Source organism: Podarcis muralis, chromosome 16 (assembly GCF_964188315.1).
Source record: "Podarcis muralis chromosome 16, rPodMur119.hap1.1, whole genome shotgun sequence".
Taxonomy (NCBI): domain Eukaryota; kingdom Metazoa; phylum Chordata; class Lepidosauria; order Squamata; family Lacertidae; genus Podarcis; species Podarcis muralis.
The window spans coordinates 27,211,115-27,231,795 of record NC_135670.1 but is presented as its reverse complement, the minus strand read 5'-3'; the positions used below and the strand labels follow the sequence as shown (position 1 = coordinate 27,231,795).

Below are 20,681 nucleotides of genomic sequence, written 5' to 3'. Positions count from 1 at the left end.
CTGGCTCCGATCCACAGATAGGCTTGATCCTTCACAAAAAAAACACACCATATGAGTTAGTGGCCACCCCTGTGGGATCCACCTGCCTGTCTTTCCCAGATCCACTTCCTTCCTTGGCTGACCAAAGGAGAGGCAGGGAAACCCTGGCAGCTGAGAGAGAAGTCAGCAGATAACAGCAAACAGGTGCAAAGGGGAGACGGGGTTTTTTTAAGGGGGGAGGGGAGCTTGGGGGCGATGACTCCCTCTCCTAGCATAATTTCACACCAAGAACAGTTCATGGAGAGCATTATTCAGTCCCCGTCCTCACCAGGAGCTGCGTTTGCTGCCATTCCCAGGAGGTTCTCCTGGGCTTTTGGTCAGGAATTGGCTCTGACGTGACCAAAATTCACTCAACGGGCAGCCCTGGAGCTGATCGTGGGCACTGGAAATGCCACCCCATCGTTGAAGACATTGCTGCACCAGTGGAACTCCCCACCACCTCAGCATGGCCTAGCTCTCAAGCCCTGCCATTCCAGTCAGAAGCTCACAGCGACGGCAGGCCCAAGGGCTGAGGTAAGTCAGCGCTTTCCCTTCCCTCATTTTGGCCTGCTTTTCCATCTCCCCTCTGCTCCTGGTAGAGTCTGTTTGGGCTGAGGCAAGGGAGCTGCGCTAGGCCTGGGTGGTTGTTACGCAGAAGATGAGGGGGCACGCCACTTCCTCGGGGGGGGGGTGTGTGGCTTGAGTGCTGCCTTCCTCTGAAGCCGAGAAGGATGTTGTGGTGTGGGCCTACATTGCCAATTTTGCACTGGAGGGGGGCGCTTTGGGGCCCGTTGTTGGGGTACCACCTTTTCCCATAGTGGGGGGTTTGGCTGCTCAAGGTGGCCGCAGGTTGAGGTGCGATTGAAGCTGGTCCATTTTGACCTGAGCTCGGCGCCTTCCATCGATCAGCGCCTCTGAAAACATAATCCTGGACTCTGTGATCCAGCAGCCACATGTGGTTTCCCCCTGCCAACCTGTGCCTGCCTGTGGCTCACAAGAAGGTCCTGAAGCGGCCACCTTGCGAAGCCTGCAGGATCAGGCCAGAGGGGGCCTGTCTAACCCAGTCTCCGCTTCTCAATGTGGGTTTGGGGGGCTGATCCTGCCTCTCTGCCTGCCTGTAGCAGGGCCTGTTTGCTGCCTTGGCATCCACTGGGGAAGGAAGCAAACGTCCAGAAGGCCTCCTCTGCCCCCCCCCAGCGTCTCCTCCCAGCCCATCCTTCAGCTCAGGCCCCCATGGGACCCTGCCTGGAGCGGCCCCTCCTGCCCCCTCAATCTCCCCCCCCCCTCCAGAGCTATCAACACTTTCCTCTCCTCCCTTGAGGGCTATTCAGATGCTCTTTGAGAGATGCCAATAAACTCTTTGGTGTGAAAGTAAAATTGCTGTCTCTTTCTCTCCCCCCCCCCCAATCTTTAGTTGCCACTAATGGGATGGCTGCTCTTCTGAATGCTGCTGTGCCCCCCCCCCTCAGAACTTTAAGGACTCTCAGATATATATTTTCTCCCTCCCCCCCCCCCCCATTTTGGCCACTGTGCAGCTCTTGTGTAGGGCTGGACATTCCCGAAGTGGGGGGTGGGGGGGCATGTGTCTTGGACTTTCTCTTGGGGCTCCTGAACGGGACACACAAAAGCAGCACCCTCTGCGGCTCATGAAAGCAGCGGTTCACTCTGTGGGCAAAGGGGCCACCTCAGCTGGATGCTGGACTTTGCCTGTGGAGATCCAGGTTCGAATTCCCCCCTCCCACCCCTTGGCTGCAAAGTTCGGGGTGCGGCCTGGGCCCATGGCGCTTGCCAAGAACCAAAAGGCTTGCGGGCCGGAGTGTGGGGACGAGAAGGAAAGCGGAGTTTGTTCTGTGGAGGAAGTGTGTGTGAAATGCGAGGATTTGGCCACAGCCCATGGCGTCACACCTGCGGGGTGGAGTGGGGGGGCTGGTGTGCCAGCCATGGCTCCCTCCCCAGAGCGGTCAAGGGAGCTGGAGCTCCTCAAAGAGGAAAAGGACCCAACTGAGCCAGAAAAGAGAGGTACAGCCATCTAGTCCTGCAGCTTTCTGGGGGGTGGGGCCGTGGGGGTCTGCCTGGTGGGCTTTTTCTCCTGTCCCCTTGCACCGGGGAGGGGGCAGTGAGGGTGGCAAAGCAGACTTGACTTTCTTCCTCTTGGTCCTAAGGCTTAAGCCCAAAACATCTGAGAAGCTTCTGGACGGTCAAGCCTGCTGAACTTTATCGTATCAAGAAGTGGGTGCTGAGCCCGGCTGCATTATGCTCCGCTTTATTTCTCTCTCTTTCCCTCTGCCCCCAGCCCAGAAGCAGAAGCTAAATCAGGGTCTCCCAAACTTAGGCCTCCAGCTGTTTTTGGACTACAGTCCCCATCAGCCCTGCTAGCCAAGGATGATGGGAGTTGTAGTCTAACAACAGCTGGAGACCCAAGTTTGAGCTAAATGAAAGGCATGTAGTTAAAGAGCGCAGGGATCCTAGGCGCATTTACTTGTGAGTAAGTTCCCCCCAGTGTACTCTGGACAGGACTTGGTTGCATATAACCTGCTGGTTTCCTTAGGATTACAAGGTAAAGTACCATTAAGTACAGTCATGGCCGACTCTGGGGTTGCGGTGCTCATCTTGCTTTATTGGCCGAGGGAGCCGGCGTACAGCTTCCGGGTCATGTGGCCAGCACGACTAAGCCGCTTCTGGCAAACCAGAGCAGCACACGGAAACGCCGTTTACCTTCCCGCCGGAGTGGTACCTATTTATCTACTTGCACTTTGATGTGCTTTTGAACGGCTAGGTTGGCAGGAGCAGGGACCGAACAACGGGAGCTCACCCCGTCGCGGGGATTCGAACCGCCAAATTTCTGATCGGCAAGTCCTAGGCACCACCCGCATCCTTAGGCTTACTTACAATAATAATAATATCGCAGTCAGTTTCTAGTCAGAGGAAGAGCACGGCCAGGACTGCAGCTGCCTGTGGAGCCCTTTGAAAGAGCACTTGCCTTTGCATTTTCCTCTCCGGGGGATGTCAAGTGGCTGTGAAGCATTTCGCATCTTCCTCCCATGCTGCTAACTAACCAGGAAGGAGTGGGGGGTTGAGGTGGAGAAAAATAAGTCTTCCTCTTGTTTTGCAAGAATAGGAGTCCTTTTGAGCAGCCCACCCCCACCCCTCCAGATTATGGATAGGATACCCCCCACACACCTCCATCCTCCTCCTTCCTTGCCTCCAAGTTGTTATTTATTAATTTGATTTATATTCTGCCCTTTCTCCAGCGATCCCAGGGCAGTGCACCACATTAAGAACACATTTTACAGAGCATCAGTAATCAAAACCTGATAAAAAGCATAACAGGGAGCATAATACCAAACCAATCATAATAACAGTACTCCCTGTTTAGATTTGTCTTCTGCAAGACCCGGAACAAACAGAGGAGTGGGGGGCTGGATTTTGCCTTGGAGCAGCATACTTGGGCTGCGGGCACTTTGCTGTCTTAAAAACGCAACTAGTTGTTCTTTTTCTCCATTTGGATCAAAACCAGTTTGGCAGCAGCCGGATGGGGTGTGTGGACCAGATGAAAAGGCAGCATTCCCAAGGATAGCGCCGGGCTGTGGTTGTGGCACCCACTGGGTGCAGAGTAAAGGGGCCATTGGGACAGGTCCACAATGATGTGCAGCCAGTGTGCTTGGCGGTTAACCAGAAGGTTGGTGTTTGGAGCGCAAGCATGGATGGCTGTGTGGGGCAAGAGACCTGCCTTGCAGGGGGTTGGACTCTATCATTCTATGAACTGGTACTTGGAAATGCAGCCAGTTCTGCGGAGGAGCTCGGCTCAGCAATGGCAACAACAACATCCCGAGGTGCTTACGCTTTGGAAAACAGAAGTGGATGAGGACGCATGAGGAGAAGGGAGGGGAACTTCTGACCTCGCTTGGCCTCTGGGCTTCAGTGAGACGGGAAGCCCTGGGCCAGCCAGCCACTCTCAGGGTGAAGCTCTGCTTTAGTTAGGGGCAGTCAGTGCGCCAAGAGGGGACCCATTTGCCTCTGGGTAATGAACCCTGGCTGGGACATGGGTGGCGCTGTGGGTTAAACCACAGAGCCTAGGGCTTGCTGATCAGAAGGACGGTGGTTCGAATCCCCGCGACGGGGTGAGCTCCTGTTGCTCGGTCCCTGCTCCTGCCAACCTAGCAGTTCAAAAGCACGTCAAAGTGCAAGTAGATAAATAGGTACCGCTCCGGCTGGAAGGTAAATGGCGTTTCCGTGTGCTGCTCTGGTTCACCAGAAGCGGCTTAGTCATGCTGGCCACATGACCCGGAAGCTGTACGCCAGCTCCCTCGGCCAATAAAGCGAGATGAGCGCCACAACCCCAGAGTCGTCTGCGACTGGACCCAATGGTCAGGGGTCCCTTTACCTTAATGAACCCTGGCCCTGGTGTAAGGAAGACGGTTCCCTTGGTGTGCCTGGCCCCCTGGCACCTCCCGCCGCTTGGCTGGTCTGAGTGGGCATTAGCCGTCCAGGGAGGGGCCTTTCCTTCTCCTGGTGGGGTTTCCTGTATCTCAAAGCCATGTTAATTCACTGGGCTTCTCCTCTCTCCAGCCATTGCAGGGCAGCACCAGATATTTCCTCTCTTTGTTCCTGCTGGACATCAAAGGTTGGGGGGGGGGAGAGAGAGAGACAGGACTGGCTCCTCCCCACTTGTTAAACCTTCATAAGCCAGGAACTCACCTTGGCTCCAAGCTGAGCTGAGTCTTTCTTCCTTTGGCCTCTCTGTTGTGTGTTTGGGTCTGGACTCCTGCAACTATCCTCACACATCTCACTGGCTCCTTCCAGCGCCTGGGAAGATGCAAGCTGGACCAGGTAGGTGCTGAGCCTTCCTGGATTTCTTAAGCCGCAGAGGGGAGAGGAGGGAAGCTGTGTTTTCCTGGCTTGCTAGGTTAGTTGTGGTGACTTTCTGGACAGTAGGAACAGACCAAAGCCCCACCAGTCAGGCTGCGCTCTTGCATTGATTGCCTCTCCTGGATTGGGACCCGAGTGTGTTTTATCTCTCAAAGCGTGGACAGCCTGCTGTCTCCATGCCACTCTCCCCACACAAACCGTGGGGCAGGACTGCATTGAAGAAAACCTGGTTTTAAGGAAATATCAACCATCTGACTTTCTGAAGACATCCAAAGGCAGCCCTGTTCAGGGAAGTTGTTAATGTTTGATGTCGTATTCTGTTTTAATTTGTTGGAAGCTGAGTGGCTGAGGAAACCCAGTCAGATGGGCGGTATGTATGTATGTATGTATGTATGTATGTATGTATGTATGATACCCCACCCCAGTCTAAACAACTTCTCTTCTTCTGCACCCCTATCCAACAATCGGGCTTCATTCTGCCTCTTTGTGGGTCTCCCAGGTGGTCAGAAAGGCCTCCTGAACTTTTATTTCTGTTCTGGAGCTCAGATGCGCTTGCTCCAAACCCCACTTGCTTAGCAGAGGGTCAGAAACTTCTCCTGGGACCTTCAGTGGTAACCAAATCTGTTCCACCATCAGGCTGTCACTGATGAAATGCTTCATGGTGTAACTCCGTGACCATGGGAAGTTTTTAGGGTGTGATGTTGTGTTGCGTTTTTACTAATTTTTGTTCAGAGCCACCCAGTCAGACAGGTGGCATATAATTTTTGTTTTTGTTTTTCTTATGCTCCGTAGCACATGCTCTGCCGATGTAAGGAGACATATGCTAGGGATGAAGGACATTGTCCCCGGTGACCCCAAACGGTCCCCCCGTTGCCAGGCTGCCTTGCCATTTGGGCTGAAGGCTTTGCTTGTTTGGGGGGGAGGATCTGTTGGTTGGGGGCTGTTTGCTTCTTTGTGGCTCAACCTGGGGAAAGTGTGTGTGTGCTTTGCTTGTCTATCAGGGGCCGGCAGATACCTCTTAATGGGGGATTGGGAGGGAGGCAGAAGCGGGGACTTATAGGAGGTTTATCTGAAACCTTTGAGGATTTTCCTCCCATTTTTTAATCTATTTTTCTAACAACAACTAATATATCCGCCAAAGGCACGCTTTCTGTGATTTATTCCACAATTCTTTCATTTTGCACCACATCGAGCTACAGCCTAGCCACAAACTGAAGAGAGATTGGCATATGTGCCAAACAAATAAGACACACACACCTCCTACGCCCCTCAAAATTTAAGCGTTTTCCTTGCGACAATTTGATGAAATTGGTTGCTCCTCTAGATCGAGAAAGTGTTTCAGAACTTGCGACTTGTTGATCAATGGGCAGTGCTTCATGCCAGCCCAAATAACGTTCTGTCAAACTCTGAAACTTGCTTCCTGCCAGGCGCAATCACCCCCATCTTTTGCAAAAAGAACCGGTGCCACCACTCAGCATGGTTGAGAGAAGCAGCCCTGTTATCTTAATTCCCCGCAGAATGTGCTGCAGTTGCCTTGCACAGAAGTCTCTCTTTTTGGAGCCCTGGGCTCTGCCTCACGATTCCCCTCTCTGCCACTGCTTTTGCTGTACCACCAGAGCTTATCCTGCACCCGCCCTGCCAGCTTGCTTGCAGGGAACCCCCCACTCTTGCCCCTGGCCTAGAGCCATCCGTTCTGTGAAACCCTTCCTCTCTTTAAGGATGTATTTTGTGACCAGTGGGGGACAAACATCCTCCTTTGCTCCAAAGTTTTCGTGGCTCCTTTCAAGTCCCTGCTGGAGGAGATGGAGCCTAGTCTGGCAAGGAGATGTTAACAGTCCACAGCAAAGGGGGTGTCACTTCTGCAGGAGTCCATTAATGCTGAATCGAAGCAGGAAACTGATGGGGAACTGCAGGGTTTATTTTGCCTTTGGGGTTGCCTGCGATTTGGAAGTTGGTTTTGCTGTTTGTCATCGAGAGGTTCACCGAGACAAACTAAGCACTTCTGCACCCCCTCTCTGGTTGACAGGGAAGCTAAATAAGCAAAGAATCCCCATCCTTAAAATGTTGTTGTTGATCTTAAAATAATTTCCCCTAATTAGTTCAGCTGGTGGCTTCAGGATTGCTATCTATCTCAAATCCCCACCCCTATATCTGTCTTAAATTGTTTTGGTTTAAAAAATAATAATTTTAATGTAATTATTTTATAGTTCCCACTGTTTGTTAAAAAAATATATTTTCCATTGGTTTTAATTCTACATTTAATACTGTACTTAATGCATTATACTGGTTTTATGTGCTGTTTCCTCCCTCCCTTCTCTACTGGTTCTTGACTGATATATATATATATATATATATGGTTTTGTTCTTGGGCTCCAGCTCCCATCAGCCCCCCAGAAAGCAGAGCCAATTGTAAATTATGATGGGAGTTGAAGTTTTCTATTTATCCCCCATGGTCCCCAAACAACAACAAAAACCCACTGTTTTTCAAAAGACGGTTTGGGGGCAGGCAGTTTACTATTCCCCCGCCCCCGATTTCTCCTTTGAACAGCTTGGATAGCTCAATTGGTTAGATTGTGGTGCTGGATAACACCAAGGTTGCAGGTTTGATCCCGAAATGGACAGCTGCATATTCCTGCGTTGAAATGGGTTGGACTACGAGATGATCCTCAGGGTCCCTTCCAACTCTATGATTATATGAAAACCCTAAAGAAATGTGTTCGGTGTTCTTGCTGGCAATGCCCATGGCCCTCTCTGGGTACCAGCCACAGGGGAGTTTAGCAGTTTAAGCAAAAAACATCCACTAAGCATTAAAAGCTGGAAGGGGCAGCAGTGTCAACCTTCAGGGGGCAGGCAGAGCTTGGGGGAAGACTTTCTTCTGCTGGAAGGCACAGCATTTGGGGGTGCTGGGGGGGATCCCCTATGCTGGATAATGTTGGAAGCTTTTCTCAAAGTCTAGGGTGATTCCAGCTGGCTTTGCTTCTTGCAACAAAAGCAACCAGGAGTCTTTCAGCACCCTAAACTCTTTAACACATTTACGGTGGCCGACATTTTAACGGACTGGTCCACGACAGCTGAAGCCGTCCTAAATTTCTTCGTGGTTCCCCCCCCCCTCAAAGTGCCGGTTCTGTCTTTTCTCTCCATCCAAGATGCCAAAACTCTTCCCGAATCTTTGGAGGCCTCGTCTCCTCACAGCTCCATTGCGGTCACCCTCGAGGATGTGGACCTCTGGATGAAGTTCCACCAAGTGGGAACAGAGATGATCATCACCAAATCTGGACGGTGAGCTGAACCCTGTTCTGTGCCCTTTTGAATCTCTGTTTCTTCGAGGCTTAGGAAGTCGCCCTTGCCAAGGGGACGGGACAGCACCTCCTCAGGTGATCACACCCTTGCAGCTTCGCTTCATGTAAATCCTCCTTTAACCCCCACTTTCTCAACCTCCAGATGTTCAGGGGCTACAGCTCTCTCCAGCCTCAGGATCATACAGCTGGAGCTGATAGGAATTGCCCAAAACATCTGGAGGGCACCAGGCTACGGAAGGCAGACTTCTAAGTGCATTGTCCTTCTCTGGTTTCCTAGAAGTTTCTTCATATTGTGATTTCCTTATGAATTTGGATGAAAGTAGTAGCGCTGTGGGTTAAACCACAGAGCCTAGGACTTGCTGATCAGAAGGTCGGCGGTTCGAATCCCTGCGACAGGGTGAGTTCCCGTTGCTCGGTCCCTGCTCCTGCCAACCTAGTAGTTCGAAAGCACGTCAAAGTGTAAGTAGATAAATAGGTACCACTCCGGCGGGAAGGTAAACGGCGTTTCTGTGCGCTGCTCTGGTTCGCCAGAAGCGGCTTAGTCATGCTGGCCACATGACCTGGAAGCTGTACGCCGGCTCCCTCGGCCAATAAAGCAAGATGAGCGCCGCAGCCCCAGAGTCGGCCACGACTGGACCTAATGGTCAGGGGTCCCTTTACCTAGTAGCTCAGTGAAGAGATGGCAGGCACCCTTTACATGCCGAGCACCATCGCAGCAATTCCAGGCAGGGCCAGGGATGTTGGTTGCCTGAAACTCCAGAGAGCGGTTGCCAATTGCTCAAATGAAAACATTCCTCTTTAACCAGGCCTTTGGCTGATTGACATCCAACGCCCTTTAAAAATGTGTTGGGGAGCGGGGGGAGGGAATGACTGGGTTGTTTTTGTTTTTATTATGTATTTCATATATTTAACATGGTGGTTTTGTCTTGTCAACCGCCCTGAGACCTGCAGGTATAGGGCGGAATACGAATGTAATTATCAATCGATCAATCAAAACAGCTTCTTCCGTTCCTGATTTCAGAATCCCAGCCTCCGTTTCAGTTCATTCTTTTCAAAATTATTTTGGCAAGATGATGATGATAATTTATTATTTGTACCCCGCCCATCTGGCTGGGTTTCTGCAGCCACCCTGGGCGGCTTCCACAAAGACCAAAAATACACTAAAATGTCACACATTAAAAATTTCCCTGAACAGGGCTGCCTTAAGATGTCTTCTGAATGTCAGGTAGTTGTTTATCACTTTGACATCTGATGGGAGGGCGTTCCACAGGGCGGGCGCCACCACCAAGAAGGCCCTCTGCCTGGTTCCCTGTAGCTTTGCTTCTCACAATGAGGGAACCGCCAGAAGGCCCTCGGCGCTGGATCTCAGCATCCGGGCAGAACGATGGGGGTGGAGGGTGGAGACGCTCCTTCAGGTATACAGGACCGAGGCCGTTTAGGGCTTTAAAGGTCAACACCAACACTCTGAATTGTGCTCAGAAACGTACTGGGAGCCAATGTAGGTCTTTCAAGACCGGTGTTATATGGTCTCGGCGGCCACCCCCAGTCACCAGTCTAGCTGCCGCATTCTGGATTAGTTGTAGTTTCCGGGTCACCTTCAAAGGTAGCCCCACGTAGAGCGCATTGCAGTAGTCCAAGCGGGAGATGGAACAGATACCTATTTATACTTAGCCGAGTAGGCAGACACTGACTGTAGGTCAGATCCTGCGAAACTCCAGTGCCACAAACCCCAAAGGATGCAGTTTGTTCATCACCCTTTCCAGGGGAAGGGCTCCTTTCTTGGAAGCAGCCCTCCCCACTGTCCACAGAGAGGCCTCTGGACCTCTTGCTTGGTCCAGCTGGGCTCTGGACCCCTTGCTAGGGGTAAGAGGAAACCTTCCCGGCTGCAGCTTGATTCTGGTAGTTGAGGGCAGGGGCTTACTCTAGAGGAGACCCGCCAGCATAGCCATCCTTCTTGCAGCACTTGTGACATTCCATTAAATGAATCTGGTCTGCTTCAAATCCAAAGTCAATGACAAGAAGGCAATTTGAACATTATAAACCCGAGATGCATCCTAGAGAAATGTCCAACAAGGCCCCGTTGAGTCTAAGCAGATTTTAGGAGGAGCTCCTCCAGGGGTTCCTGGGCTTCAGGACAGGAGAGGTCCTGTCCCCCACCCAAAATATCCCTCTTTCAGGTCCTCCTTAGTTTCCCAGCACTTTTAAAACAAGGCCTAGAACCTTGATCTAAAAGTTTTAATTAGAAAAGCTTGCAATTACTAGATACGCTTAGGATTTAAGTATGTAAGGATAGAATTTAAGATGTTTAAAAACAAATTTGAGAGAATGAAAGATGTAAAGCGACTAAGTTAACTTTTTGAGAAAATTGATTTTGGAAAACTGTTAAAATTATATATAATGAAATTCAACCAAGGGGAGTTGAGGAAGTCACTAAATAACGTTACCAAGATTCAAACGGGATGTCTGTCTGTCTGTCTGTGTGTTTTAAAATTTTTGGAAAATTAATTTTTAAAATTGAAGAAAAAAAAGAACCTTGATCTAAAAGAAACTGGGACTTTATTTCCCCTGCTGCTGCACAAGCCATCAGCCCAACTTTGAAGTCAACTTTTTTTCTGGTCAAAGCTTAGATTGGCCTGAGGGCACAGAGGAGGTTCATGGTCTTCCCACCCCCAACCCACTGAAAATCTTCATCCTGGAGAGACCAGCATAAACAGGGCCATCTCTCCTCCTCTCCACAGGCGGATGTTTCCCCAGTGCAAGATCAAAGTTACGGGCTTGATCCCCTATGCGAAGTATCTCATGCTGGTGGACTTTGTGCCGATGGACAGCTTCAGGTACAAGGTAAAGGCTTTCCCCGGTGTCTGGGTGTGACCCAGGCTCCTTCTGACTGGTTTAACAGATTAAGGGTCCAGCAATTAGGCAGATTCCTTCTGATAAAAGTGCTCTGGTGTGTATTCCTCCTTTGCCAGCCTAAGCATCCCCCAGTTGTTTTGGGCGGCTGTGCAGGCAAGCAAGGGCTGGTGGGAGTTGTAGTCCAAAATATCTGGAGGTCTCCAGGTTGTTGAAGGCCGTTGTCTGACTGGACTTGTTTTGTGGAGCATTTTAGGGTGGCGCTGTGGGTTAACCACAGAGCCTAGGATTTGCCGATCAGAAGGTTGGAGGTTCGAATCCCCGCGACGGGGTGAGCTCCCATTGCTCGGTCCCAGCTCCTGCCAACCTAGCAGTTCAAAAGCATGTCAAAGTACAAGTAGATAAATAGGTACCACTCTGGCAGGAAGGTAAACGGCGTTTCTGTGTGCTGCTCTTTTTCACCAGAAGCGGCTTAGTCATGCTGGCCACATGACCCGGAAGCTGTCTGCGGACAAACGCTGGCTCCCTCGGCCAATAAAGCGAGATGAGCACCGCAACCCCAGAGTCGGTCACGACTGGACCTAATGGTCAGGGGTCCCTTTACCCTTTAGCTATTGGGGTAGGGGAAGCAGCAGTCAAATGGAAACATGTTGATAAAAATAGGTTGTGAGAAGGAAACCTCCATCTGGCTTCAAATTACAGTGGTACCTCGGGTTACAGACGCTTCAGGTTATAGACGCTTCAGGTTACAGACGCTTCAGGTTACAGACTCCCCTAACCCAGAAATAGTACCTTCGGTTAAAAACTTCGCTTCAGGATGAGAACAGAAATCGTGCTCTGGTCGGGCAGCGGCAGCAGGAGGCCCCATTAACTAAAGTGGTGCTTCGGGTTAAGAACAGTTTCAGGTTAAGAACAGACCTCCGGAACGAATTAAGTTCTTAACCAGAGGTACCACTGTACCTTAAAGGAGATTCCGGCTAAAGAACTTTCCGGATTTTAAAGAACTTTCTGGTTTTCAAGCAGAGGTTGGATGGCCATCTGTCGTGGATGCTTTAGCTGAGATTTCTGCATTGCAGGGGGTTGGACTAGATGACCCCACGGGGTCCCTTCAAACTCTACAATTCTATGGGTCTATCTTCGGGCGCTTGGGGGACTCCTGAGGACTCAGGCCCGGAAAGGTTGAAGCAGCAGCATCTGCAGCACTGGGAAGCTGGACCTCAGCAGCTTGTTCAGCCCAACCGCTCTTCTTCCTCCATGGGAGGGGGGTCCTCCATGGCCAGCGGACCCCCCCCCCCACTACCCCCAAGCTCTGCAGGATGATTGTGGGATCACTTCAGGAGTGACCCCCCCCCCCCCAGTTCAAGCAGTGACCTGGGAAGTGAATGTGTGCCCTGCCCAGGGAAGAATGGCAGATGAAGCTGAATGACTACATGGAACTGGCGGAAATGACTGGCAGAATCCGAGACCAGGGAGAAGAGTTGGTGGAAGAAGATTGGGAAAAATTTAAAGTATATTTACAAAAACATAGCAAAATTAATGAATGTTAGAAGGATGCTGGGATGGAGTTACATGGTTTTAGTAGAAATGTTATAAAGAATTAAGTAAAAGTGGATTGTAATGGGTTAAAGTGTAAAATTTAAGGTCAGATTGGGTTAAGGTAAATTATAGAACAAAAACTGAGAACGATGGAAAGGATTTGCTGAAATAGCTAATTTTGAATTAGAATACAAAAAAGGGAGGTGCGAGGAGGTCGATGAAACAAGTAAATGAAAGACAAAGATATGGAAATACAGGATGTGTTTTTAAATGTTTTTGTTTTTAAATGTTTTTGTTTTTTCTTATTGTTGTGCTGTATTGGTTTTTTTTCTATTTTGCTTTTTATTTTATTTTTTTGATGTATTGTAAACTTCTTATTGTTTTTCTTTTTCTTTTTTTGGTAATTGTTAAAATTTTAATAAATATCTTTTTTTTTTAAAAAAAAGGGGGAAGTGAATGTGTGGGAAATGCTGGGGGAGTCTGTTCATCTTTTCTCTTCCTCATCTCCCAGTGGAACAAGGACCAGTGGGAAGTTGCTGGGAAGGCGGAGCCGCAGCCTCCCTGCCGGACGTACGTCCACCCGGACTCCCCTGCCCTGGGCAGCCACTGGATGAAAGAGCCCATCTCCTTTCAGAAGCTCAAGCTGACCAACAACACCCTGGACCAGCATGGCCACGTATGTCAAGAGAGGGCTGGGGAGAAGGGAGGGAGTTTGTGCAGCGAGACATTAGGCGAAATTGGAGGTGAGGGTAAGGAGAGGAGGGGCCTGAGGCAGCTGAAAGCAGGGCCCAATCCACTGCAGCGCCCTCTTGCATGGCCCTCATTGGGGCGGCAAGAGAGTAGGGCACGTCCGGGGATAATTCAGACTGAAATTCCCAGGTGTCAAAAAAGGTTCTTTATGTATGCCACTACTGCGGCCCGTGTTTTGTTAGCCCCAAAATGGAAAACGAGCGAGGTCCCAACTAAAGAAGAATGGCAACTTAAGCTGACAGAATATGCACAACTTGCAGATTTAACATGTAGAGTAAGAGAGCAAGAGGAACATACGTTTAGAAAAGATTGGAAAACGTTTATTGAATATATGGGAAATAACTGTGTACAGCTGAAAACGCTGGCAACATTAAGATAAATTCAACAGTGTAAACAGCTTTTGATGGATGTAATAATGGAATACTGAATGGTATAGTTTCTGTAAAATATGCAGGGGTTTATGATATGTAAAATGAACCATGGAAAGAGAAGGGAAGTCATTGATATCTTAAGGATGTAGAAATGTATACTTTAAATTGTAAAACAGAACATTTAATAAAAATTACATTTAAAAAGTAGGGCGTGCCTGCCCCTCTGCTGCCGCTCTTAGGTGGAATCTACAGACATAAAAAAACACTGTGAAAATGCCATAATTAAAAAAAATATACATTGAATTTGGCATAGCTCACTGTTGCCATCTAGTGTCACATTTGTATATTGTACTTTATGACACATTTAAAATGTTTTATTTGCTGCTGTACTTTAATGGCATGCAAAATCAGTCCGGAGAAGGATTTGATTTTGCTTAAGCAAAGCGTCTTGGCTTCTCCTGCACAAAGGCGCTCTCTCATTCTCTCTCTCTCTCTGGGCAAGGCCTCCCCCCACAATTGCACGATGGCAAGCACCCCTTGACGTTCCGCTTCAAACACTAGCTGAGATGCTCCCTCCTTCATTCCTGACAGCAGTTCCCACCAAAGGAGGCTTCCTGACTGCATCAGGAAGCCAGTGTGGTGTAGTGGTTAAGAGCGGTAGACTCGTAATCTGGTGAACCGGGTTTGCGTCTCCGCTCCTCCTCATGCAGCTGCTGGGTGACCTTGGGCCAGTCACACTTCTCTGAAGTCTCTCAGCCCCACTCACCTCACAGAGTGTTTGTTGTGGGGGAGGAAGGGAAAGGAGAATGTTAGCCGCTTTGGGACTCCTTCGGGTAGTGATAAAGCGGGATATCAAATCCAAACTCTTCTTATTCTTCTTCATCACTTCCTCTGTGTCTCCCTCCAGGTCATTCTCCACTCCATGCATCGCTATAAGCCTCGCTTTCACGTCATGCAGGCAGACAACCTCTTCAGCACCCACTGGAGCGCCTTCCAAACCTTCAGCTTCCCAGAGACAGTCTTCACCTCCGTCACGGCATACCAGAACGAGAAGGTGAGCCTCTGCTAAAAAGGCTGTGGAGGGCTCTGGCTGTTGCTGCTCGTGGACACAGCAGGGCTCCCCAAATATTAAAGGTAAAGGTACCCCTGCCCGTACGGGCCAGTCGTGACCGACTCTAGGGTTGCGCGCTCATCTCGCTCAAGAGGCCGGGAGCCAGCGCTGTCCGCAGACACTTCCGGGTCACGTGGCCAGCGTGACAAAGCTGCATCTGGCGAGCCAGAGCCGCACACGGAAACGCCGTTTACCTTCCCACTATAAAGCGGTACCTATTTATCTACTTGCACTTAGGGGTGCTTTCGAACTGCTAGGTGGGCAGGAGCTGGGACTGAACGACGGGGGCTCACCCCGCCGCGGGGATTCGAACCGCCGACCTTACGATCAGCAAGTCCTAGGCACTGAGGTTTTACCCACAGCGCCACCCGCGTCCCAGCCCCAAATATTAGGGGGCCTATATTCAAAATGGAGGGGAGTCTTCAGCCTGGAGCATGTTCTGCAGGACACCAGCCAGCCCCGGTCTCACACAGCCCTTCCTGGCAGCACATGTCCCCACAACACATTTTGCACAGAGCAGCTGCCTTAAAATCTCCGTAGACCCAGGGCCTAGTGGCCGTACATACGGTGACAGCTCCCTGCAGGATCCTCTTGCCCATACGTTGCTACAGGTGGCCCCTTCCAGGGGTCCAGTGGCAGAACCTGTGGCTCAGACACTGTCTGAGCCAAGCTGCTGAAGGACAGGCACCCCACACAGGTGGGGAAGAGGGGGCACTCTGGCCTGCAAAGAGGGGCAAACTAAGGGCTGGGTTCTGCAGGTCTCCTGGGACTTTCTTGAAATTCCTCTGCAAAGGTTGGGGAGAAGAAGAGGCAGTTCTCTGGTCCTCAGCCAAGTTGGAAAGGCAAGATCCCAAATGTGGGGCGGGGCGGGGCGATAACAGAGATGGATTTTTGGTGCTAACGCTAGACTCTTGTCTCTTTTTCCAGATCACAAAACTCAAGATCTACAACAATCCATTTGCTAAAGGCTTCCGAGAACACGGGAAGAATACCCGCAGGTGGGTCAAGGGCTGGTTCAGGTGCCTTCCAGGTGACAACAGCCGTCACCAGTGGAGAATGGCCTGGTGGGTCGTATCTTGCATGTGTGGGTGGGTTTTTGGGGGGCAGGGGGGTGGTTCTGTCTCACAATGGGAGACCTGTTGAAATGCCAACTTTTGGGTAAAGTAAAGGCAAAGGGACCCCTGACTATTAGGCCCAGTCGTGACCGACTCTGGGGTTGCAGCGCTCATCTCGCTTTATTGGCCGAGGGAGCCGGCGTACAGCTTCTGGGTCAACCGTGAACCAGAGCAGCGCACGGAAATGCCGATTACCTTCCCGCCGGAGCGATACCTATTTATCTACTTGCACTTTGATGTGCTTTTGAACTGCTAGGTTGGCAGGAGCTGGGACCGAGCAACGGGAGCTCACCCCCCGTCGTGGGGATTTGATCCGCCAACCTTCTGATCGGCCAGTCCTAGGCTCTGTGGTTTATCCCACGGGACCTGCCCTTTAAAAGGCACAGTTGTGACTGTCCCTGCATGACAAAGAGGAAGATCTTACGCCATATTAAGGCATCAGTGGCAAGCCCAGGGCCCTACCCTGCTCCTCATCTAGCAGGGGTTTGGAAGGTCCAATCTAGAGAGCTGCAAAATGCCTACCATTGATTGCTCTTTCCTCAGAGAGGGAAAAGTTCAGAAAAACAGTTCAGCCAAAGGTCAGAAGAGGACATTGATGGAAGGACCCACACTTGGCGTGGAGGAACCAGGTAACAAACAACAACCCTGCCAGGTATTGGGTAGATGCATCACCTGCCTTGATCGCCCCCCCCCCCCAAAAAAAACAGGGCTGACTTCACCGAGAGCTTTGCAGGTTTTTATGGGCCACAGTGAGGTGTAAAGATGCAATGTTTTCCTTCCTCAAATGTGATCTCAGCAGAAGTGTGAGCCAGTTCATACACCGGCCTGCATTCGCTACTACAGATAATTTATTTCAACAGCAAATGTATTTGAATTTGGAAAAAAAATACAGTGGTACCTTGGTACTTGAATGGCCTGGCTCCCAAACAAATTGGCTCCCAAACGCTGCAAACCCAGAAGTGTTCCGGTTTGTGAAAGTTTTTCAGAAGCCAAACGTCTGACGTGGCTTTCGCTTGAGTGCAGGAAGCTCCTGCAGGTAATCGGAAGCCGTGCCTCTGTTTTCGAACGGTTTTGGGAGTCGAACGGACTCCCGGAACGGATTAAGTTTGAGAACCAAAGTACCACTGTACAGCTGATCATGCAGATGGGGGAGCCAAAAGGCTTCTCAGAATCCCCTGAATGTGCTGGCGTCCATTCTATATCTGGCTCCCCATTTCGAAAGCATGCTACAGGTGTGCTGGAGGCTGGAGATGGAGCAATGGGTGGTGGTGGAAAGGAGAGGCAAAGTGGAGCCCAGCCAGAGCACGGGCAGAAAAGGAACCACTAGTGACTTAACAGGACTTACTTTTCAAAAACCAAACTGGTTCTGCTTTCTTTCTAGTAGCTACAGGTAGAAATAATTCAATGGCAGACCCATCCATGCTCTGCTCTTCCCCACCCCTAAAAATAAAAAAAAGTACACAGCTTGTATAAGTTATGCAGACTGTCTCACCAGAGTGGTGCACGCTCTAGTTACCTCTTGCTTGGACTATGCAATGCGCTGTATGCGGGGCTACCTTTGAAGGTGACCCGGAAACTACAACTAATCCAGAATGCGGCAGCTAGTCTGGTGACTGGGAGCAGCCACCAAGACCATATAACACTGGTTTTGAAAGACCTACACTGGCTCCCAGTACGTTTCCGAGCACAATTCAATGTGTTGGTGCTGACCTTTAAAGCCCTAAACGGCCTCGGCCCAGTATACCTAAAGGAGCGTCTCCACCCCCATCGTTCTGCCCAGACACCGGGGTCCAGCTCCAAGGGCCTTCTGGTGGTTCCCTCACTGAGAATTGAGGTTACAGGGAACCAGGCAGAGGGCCTTCTTGGTGGTGGCACCCACTCTGTGGAACGCCCTCTCACCAGATGTCAAAGAGAAAAACAACTACCAGATTTTTAGAAGACATCTGAAGGCAGCCCTGTTTAGGAAAGTTTTTAATATTTAATGCTGTATTGTTTTCAACACTCGATTGGGAGCTGCCCAGAGTGGCTGGGGAAACTCAGCCACATGGGCGGAGTATAAATAATAAATTATTATTATTATTATTATTATTATTATTATTATTATTATTATGCCAGTATTTATTCACTTTCTTATTTTGTAGAATTCCTTCTGAGTGTGTTAAATTCGGAGGAGCTACCACCCAATCAGCACAAGTCATCTTGTTTGGCCCTCAAGCTTCCCATTAGCCATTTTGGTGTGATTGGCTTAAAAAAAAGTCTGGGGACCTGATCTAGATGGCGGTTGGGGGGGGGCTTTAATTATTTGCCCCCTGCAGTCATTCCAGTCCAGATTGGGGTCCTTGAACTGGCACTGGAAAGAAAAGCTCCCAATGGAGCAAAGGGGAACTTCTCCCCCACAGCAAACAGCAGGTGAGCACACCCCCCCCCCACAACATCTGGATTAGGCCACACAGCAAAGACTTAAATCCCCCAACTCCATGCCAGAGTTTCAGTTTCAGTCACCCCCTGCCCACCGCATGTCAGTCATGCAGTTGCCAAGTACACATGCCCGGAATATTTGCAAAAGCTAATTTATATGCTGATACAGCTGAGCAATGGGTGGGCTGCATGTCTCTGCCTCAACAGCTTTATGCAAGCAAAGCCAAAAATGAGGGGAAGGAGGGGAGATCTGGGGTCTGCCATAAAAGATTTATCCCCCTGGCTAATGCCATGATGGGCACCTTGCCTGGCTTCCGGTTTATGACGCCAGCAAGCACCACCCACCCGTCCTCTTGGCAGCTCCAAGGCCTCCTCAGGTGAGCCCATGACTCTTCAAGCAGCCTCAACACAGGTGCTGTGTTCAGGTGTAGGTACCAGGCCAGGCACCTTGCAGGCTTTTCTGCTGGGAGATTGACCTGGTAGAGGAAGCTCTCACTGTTGGTTTTCTGTGTGTGTGTCAGATCTTACAAGGCATGAAAACATGGAGGTGAAGGAGGAGAGCTATGCCATTCCAGTCGCCAACGGCAGCTACCCCATCTGGGTCTCGGAGCAAAACAGCCACCCTTCCTCCTCTGCCCCTGCAGAGGCTCTGTCTCAGGGGGTAGAGGAGAGTGCAAGGACCACCCAAGAAGAGCAAGTGCCAACACCTCCCCCGCCTCCCTCTTCCTCCTTACAAGCATACAGGTAAGAGAGGGCTGGGGAGTAGCATCACTTTGTAGACACTCCTGCCATAATGGCCCATCAGGATTGTCTCTGTTCCAAGGGGTGGCTCTTACTGGGTCCCAGAAGCTCAGGCAAGGGCTCTTTATACTATTCCGCTGAGCAGCTTTGATTTTCTTCTCTGCGCACCAAACACACCTGAAACCTTTTTATGTATCGTAAGAATGGAATTTGTAAGCCGCCTCGCTGGGGCGGTGAGAGCCAAAAGGCAGCAGAGATATATTTTTATAAATACAGAAACACAGTTGGGGCAAGAGGCAAACACTTTTCCACAAGATCCCTCTCCGCTGGTGTTCATTTCCATTAGCAGTGAACGACTGAACAAGCAATTCCAAAAGTAAAAGCTTTTAATGGCTGATTTGGCTGGTTTCCATGTGGAAAGGCGGCTGACAATGCACAGTGGGTAGTCAGATGGATGAATGGGGTGCTGTTCTTATGGAGTTAAGAGGTTTTCTTGGGTGGCGTGACAAGGGACCAAAGCCCCAGGTCACATTTTCACGCTTTCTCAGAAGATGCCCACCTGCGGAGGCTGCTAGCCTTTACCCAGCAGGACCCCTGAAAGGTCCTGCTTCTTGAGCTGGGCTCTGCCTTCATTCCATCTTCTTCTTGGCTTCTCTTTTAGGTTTCACGAGGCTGGCGAAGGCTCCTTTTCGGGGGCCCTCCGCGACAGAGTATCTCTCAGTGAATTCCGAGCCAGACCCCCGCAGCTGGACTTTGCCCCAGTTCCTGAGCAAGACCCCAAACTAGCAGACGGCGGCTTTGCCACCAATCTCCCCCCACTTCCAGCTACTCTCCCTCCACAGGACTACTCTGGGATGGTGGCCATGGCTGTTGACCCTGCAGGGAAAGCAGGATCCCGGAGGCCCATGTACAGCCCCTACGCCCCCGACCAAAGCTTCAGCCAGTGGGTGGTTCCTCCACCGACACCCTACCGCCCTATGAGCTACTCTGGGTTTCCTACAGACTACAGTACACAGGGGCCCTCAGGCCACCCCCCAGGCGCCATGGCAGACTGGAGCCAATATTCCTTGTTCCCCTATGCCTGCTGGTAGAGGGCGAGGAGGAAGACTTGAGGGTAGGGGAGACTTTGTGAGATCTGCCTTATACTTCTTGCAAAGAAAGGCTTCTTACCCTTCTCCCCTTTGCATTTCTCCACCAAAGAGCAGCCGTTCTAAACCCTGGAAAGCTTGTTTGGAGCATGTGCCAAGACGCTGGCTTGGAAATTGGGACAGTTGCCAAGACATACACCTCCACATCCACTCCTGCCATCCCAATAAAATGGCAGAATGTTTCATTGGTTTTTGAAGTCCATTCACAAACACACACACACACACACAGTGCTCTGGGCAGATCTTTCTTTTTCCACCTGACAAGGAGGAGACACAGAGCTACCTACAAAGCCACAAATCTCCAGCAAGAGAAAGGAGGCCTTATGGAAAAGTATTAATCAGCTGAAAGGTCTCTAATCCATTTGCTGCAGGTGAAACAATGACAGCGCCCCCTTTCTCTCTTGCACCCTGCCCCAAATCCTAGGATGGGACAACTCTGTTAGGGCGTGGATCAC

The 20,681-nt window shown here is 50.5% G+C and overlaps 1 protein-coding gene across 1 annotated transcript; it reads left to right on the top strand.

Annotated features, from left to right (window-relative positions):
• Positions 1 to 4,413: 4,413 nt before the first annotated feature.
• Positions 4,414 to 20,408, top strand: LOC114586238 (T-box-containing protein TBX6L-like). Its single transcript, XM_028709408.2, has 9 exons — positions 4,414 to 4,848; positions 8,034 to 8,166; positions 10,925 to 11,027; positions 13,084 to 13,248; positions 14,601 to 14,747; positions 15,732 to 15,802; positions 16,463 to 16,548; positions 18,859 to 19,081; positions 19,740 to 20,408. The coding sequence occupies exons 1-9, from the start codon at positions 4,833 to 4,835 to the stop codon at positions 20,167 to 20,169; spliced, it is 1,374 nt and encodes a 457-aa protein (XP_028565241.2). The 5' UTR covers positions 4,414 to 4,832; the 3' UTR covers positions 20,170 to 20,408.
• The last annotated feature ends 273 nt before the right edge of the window (positions 20,409 to 20,681 follow it).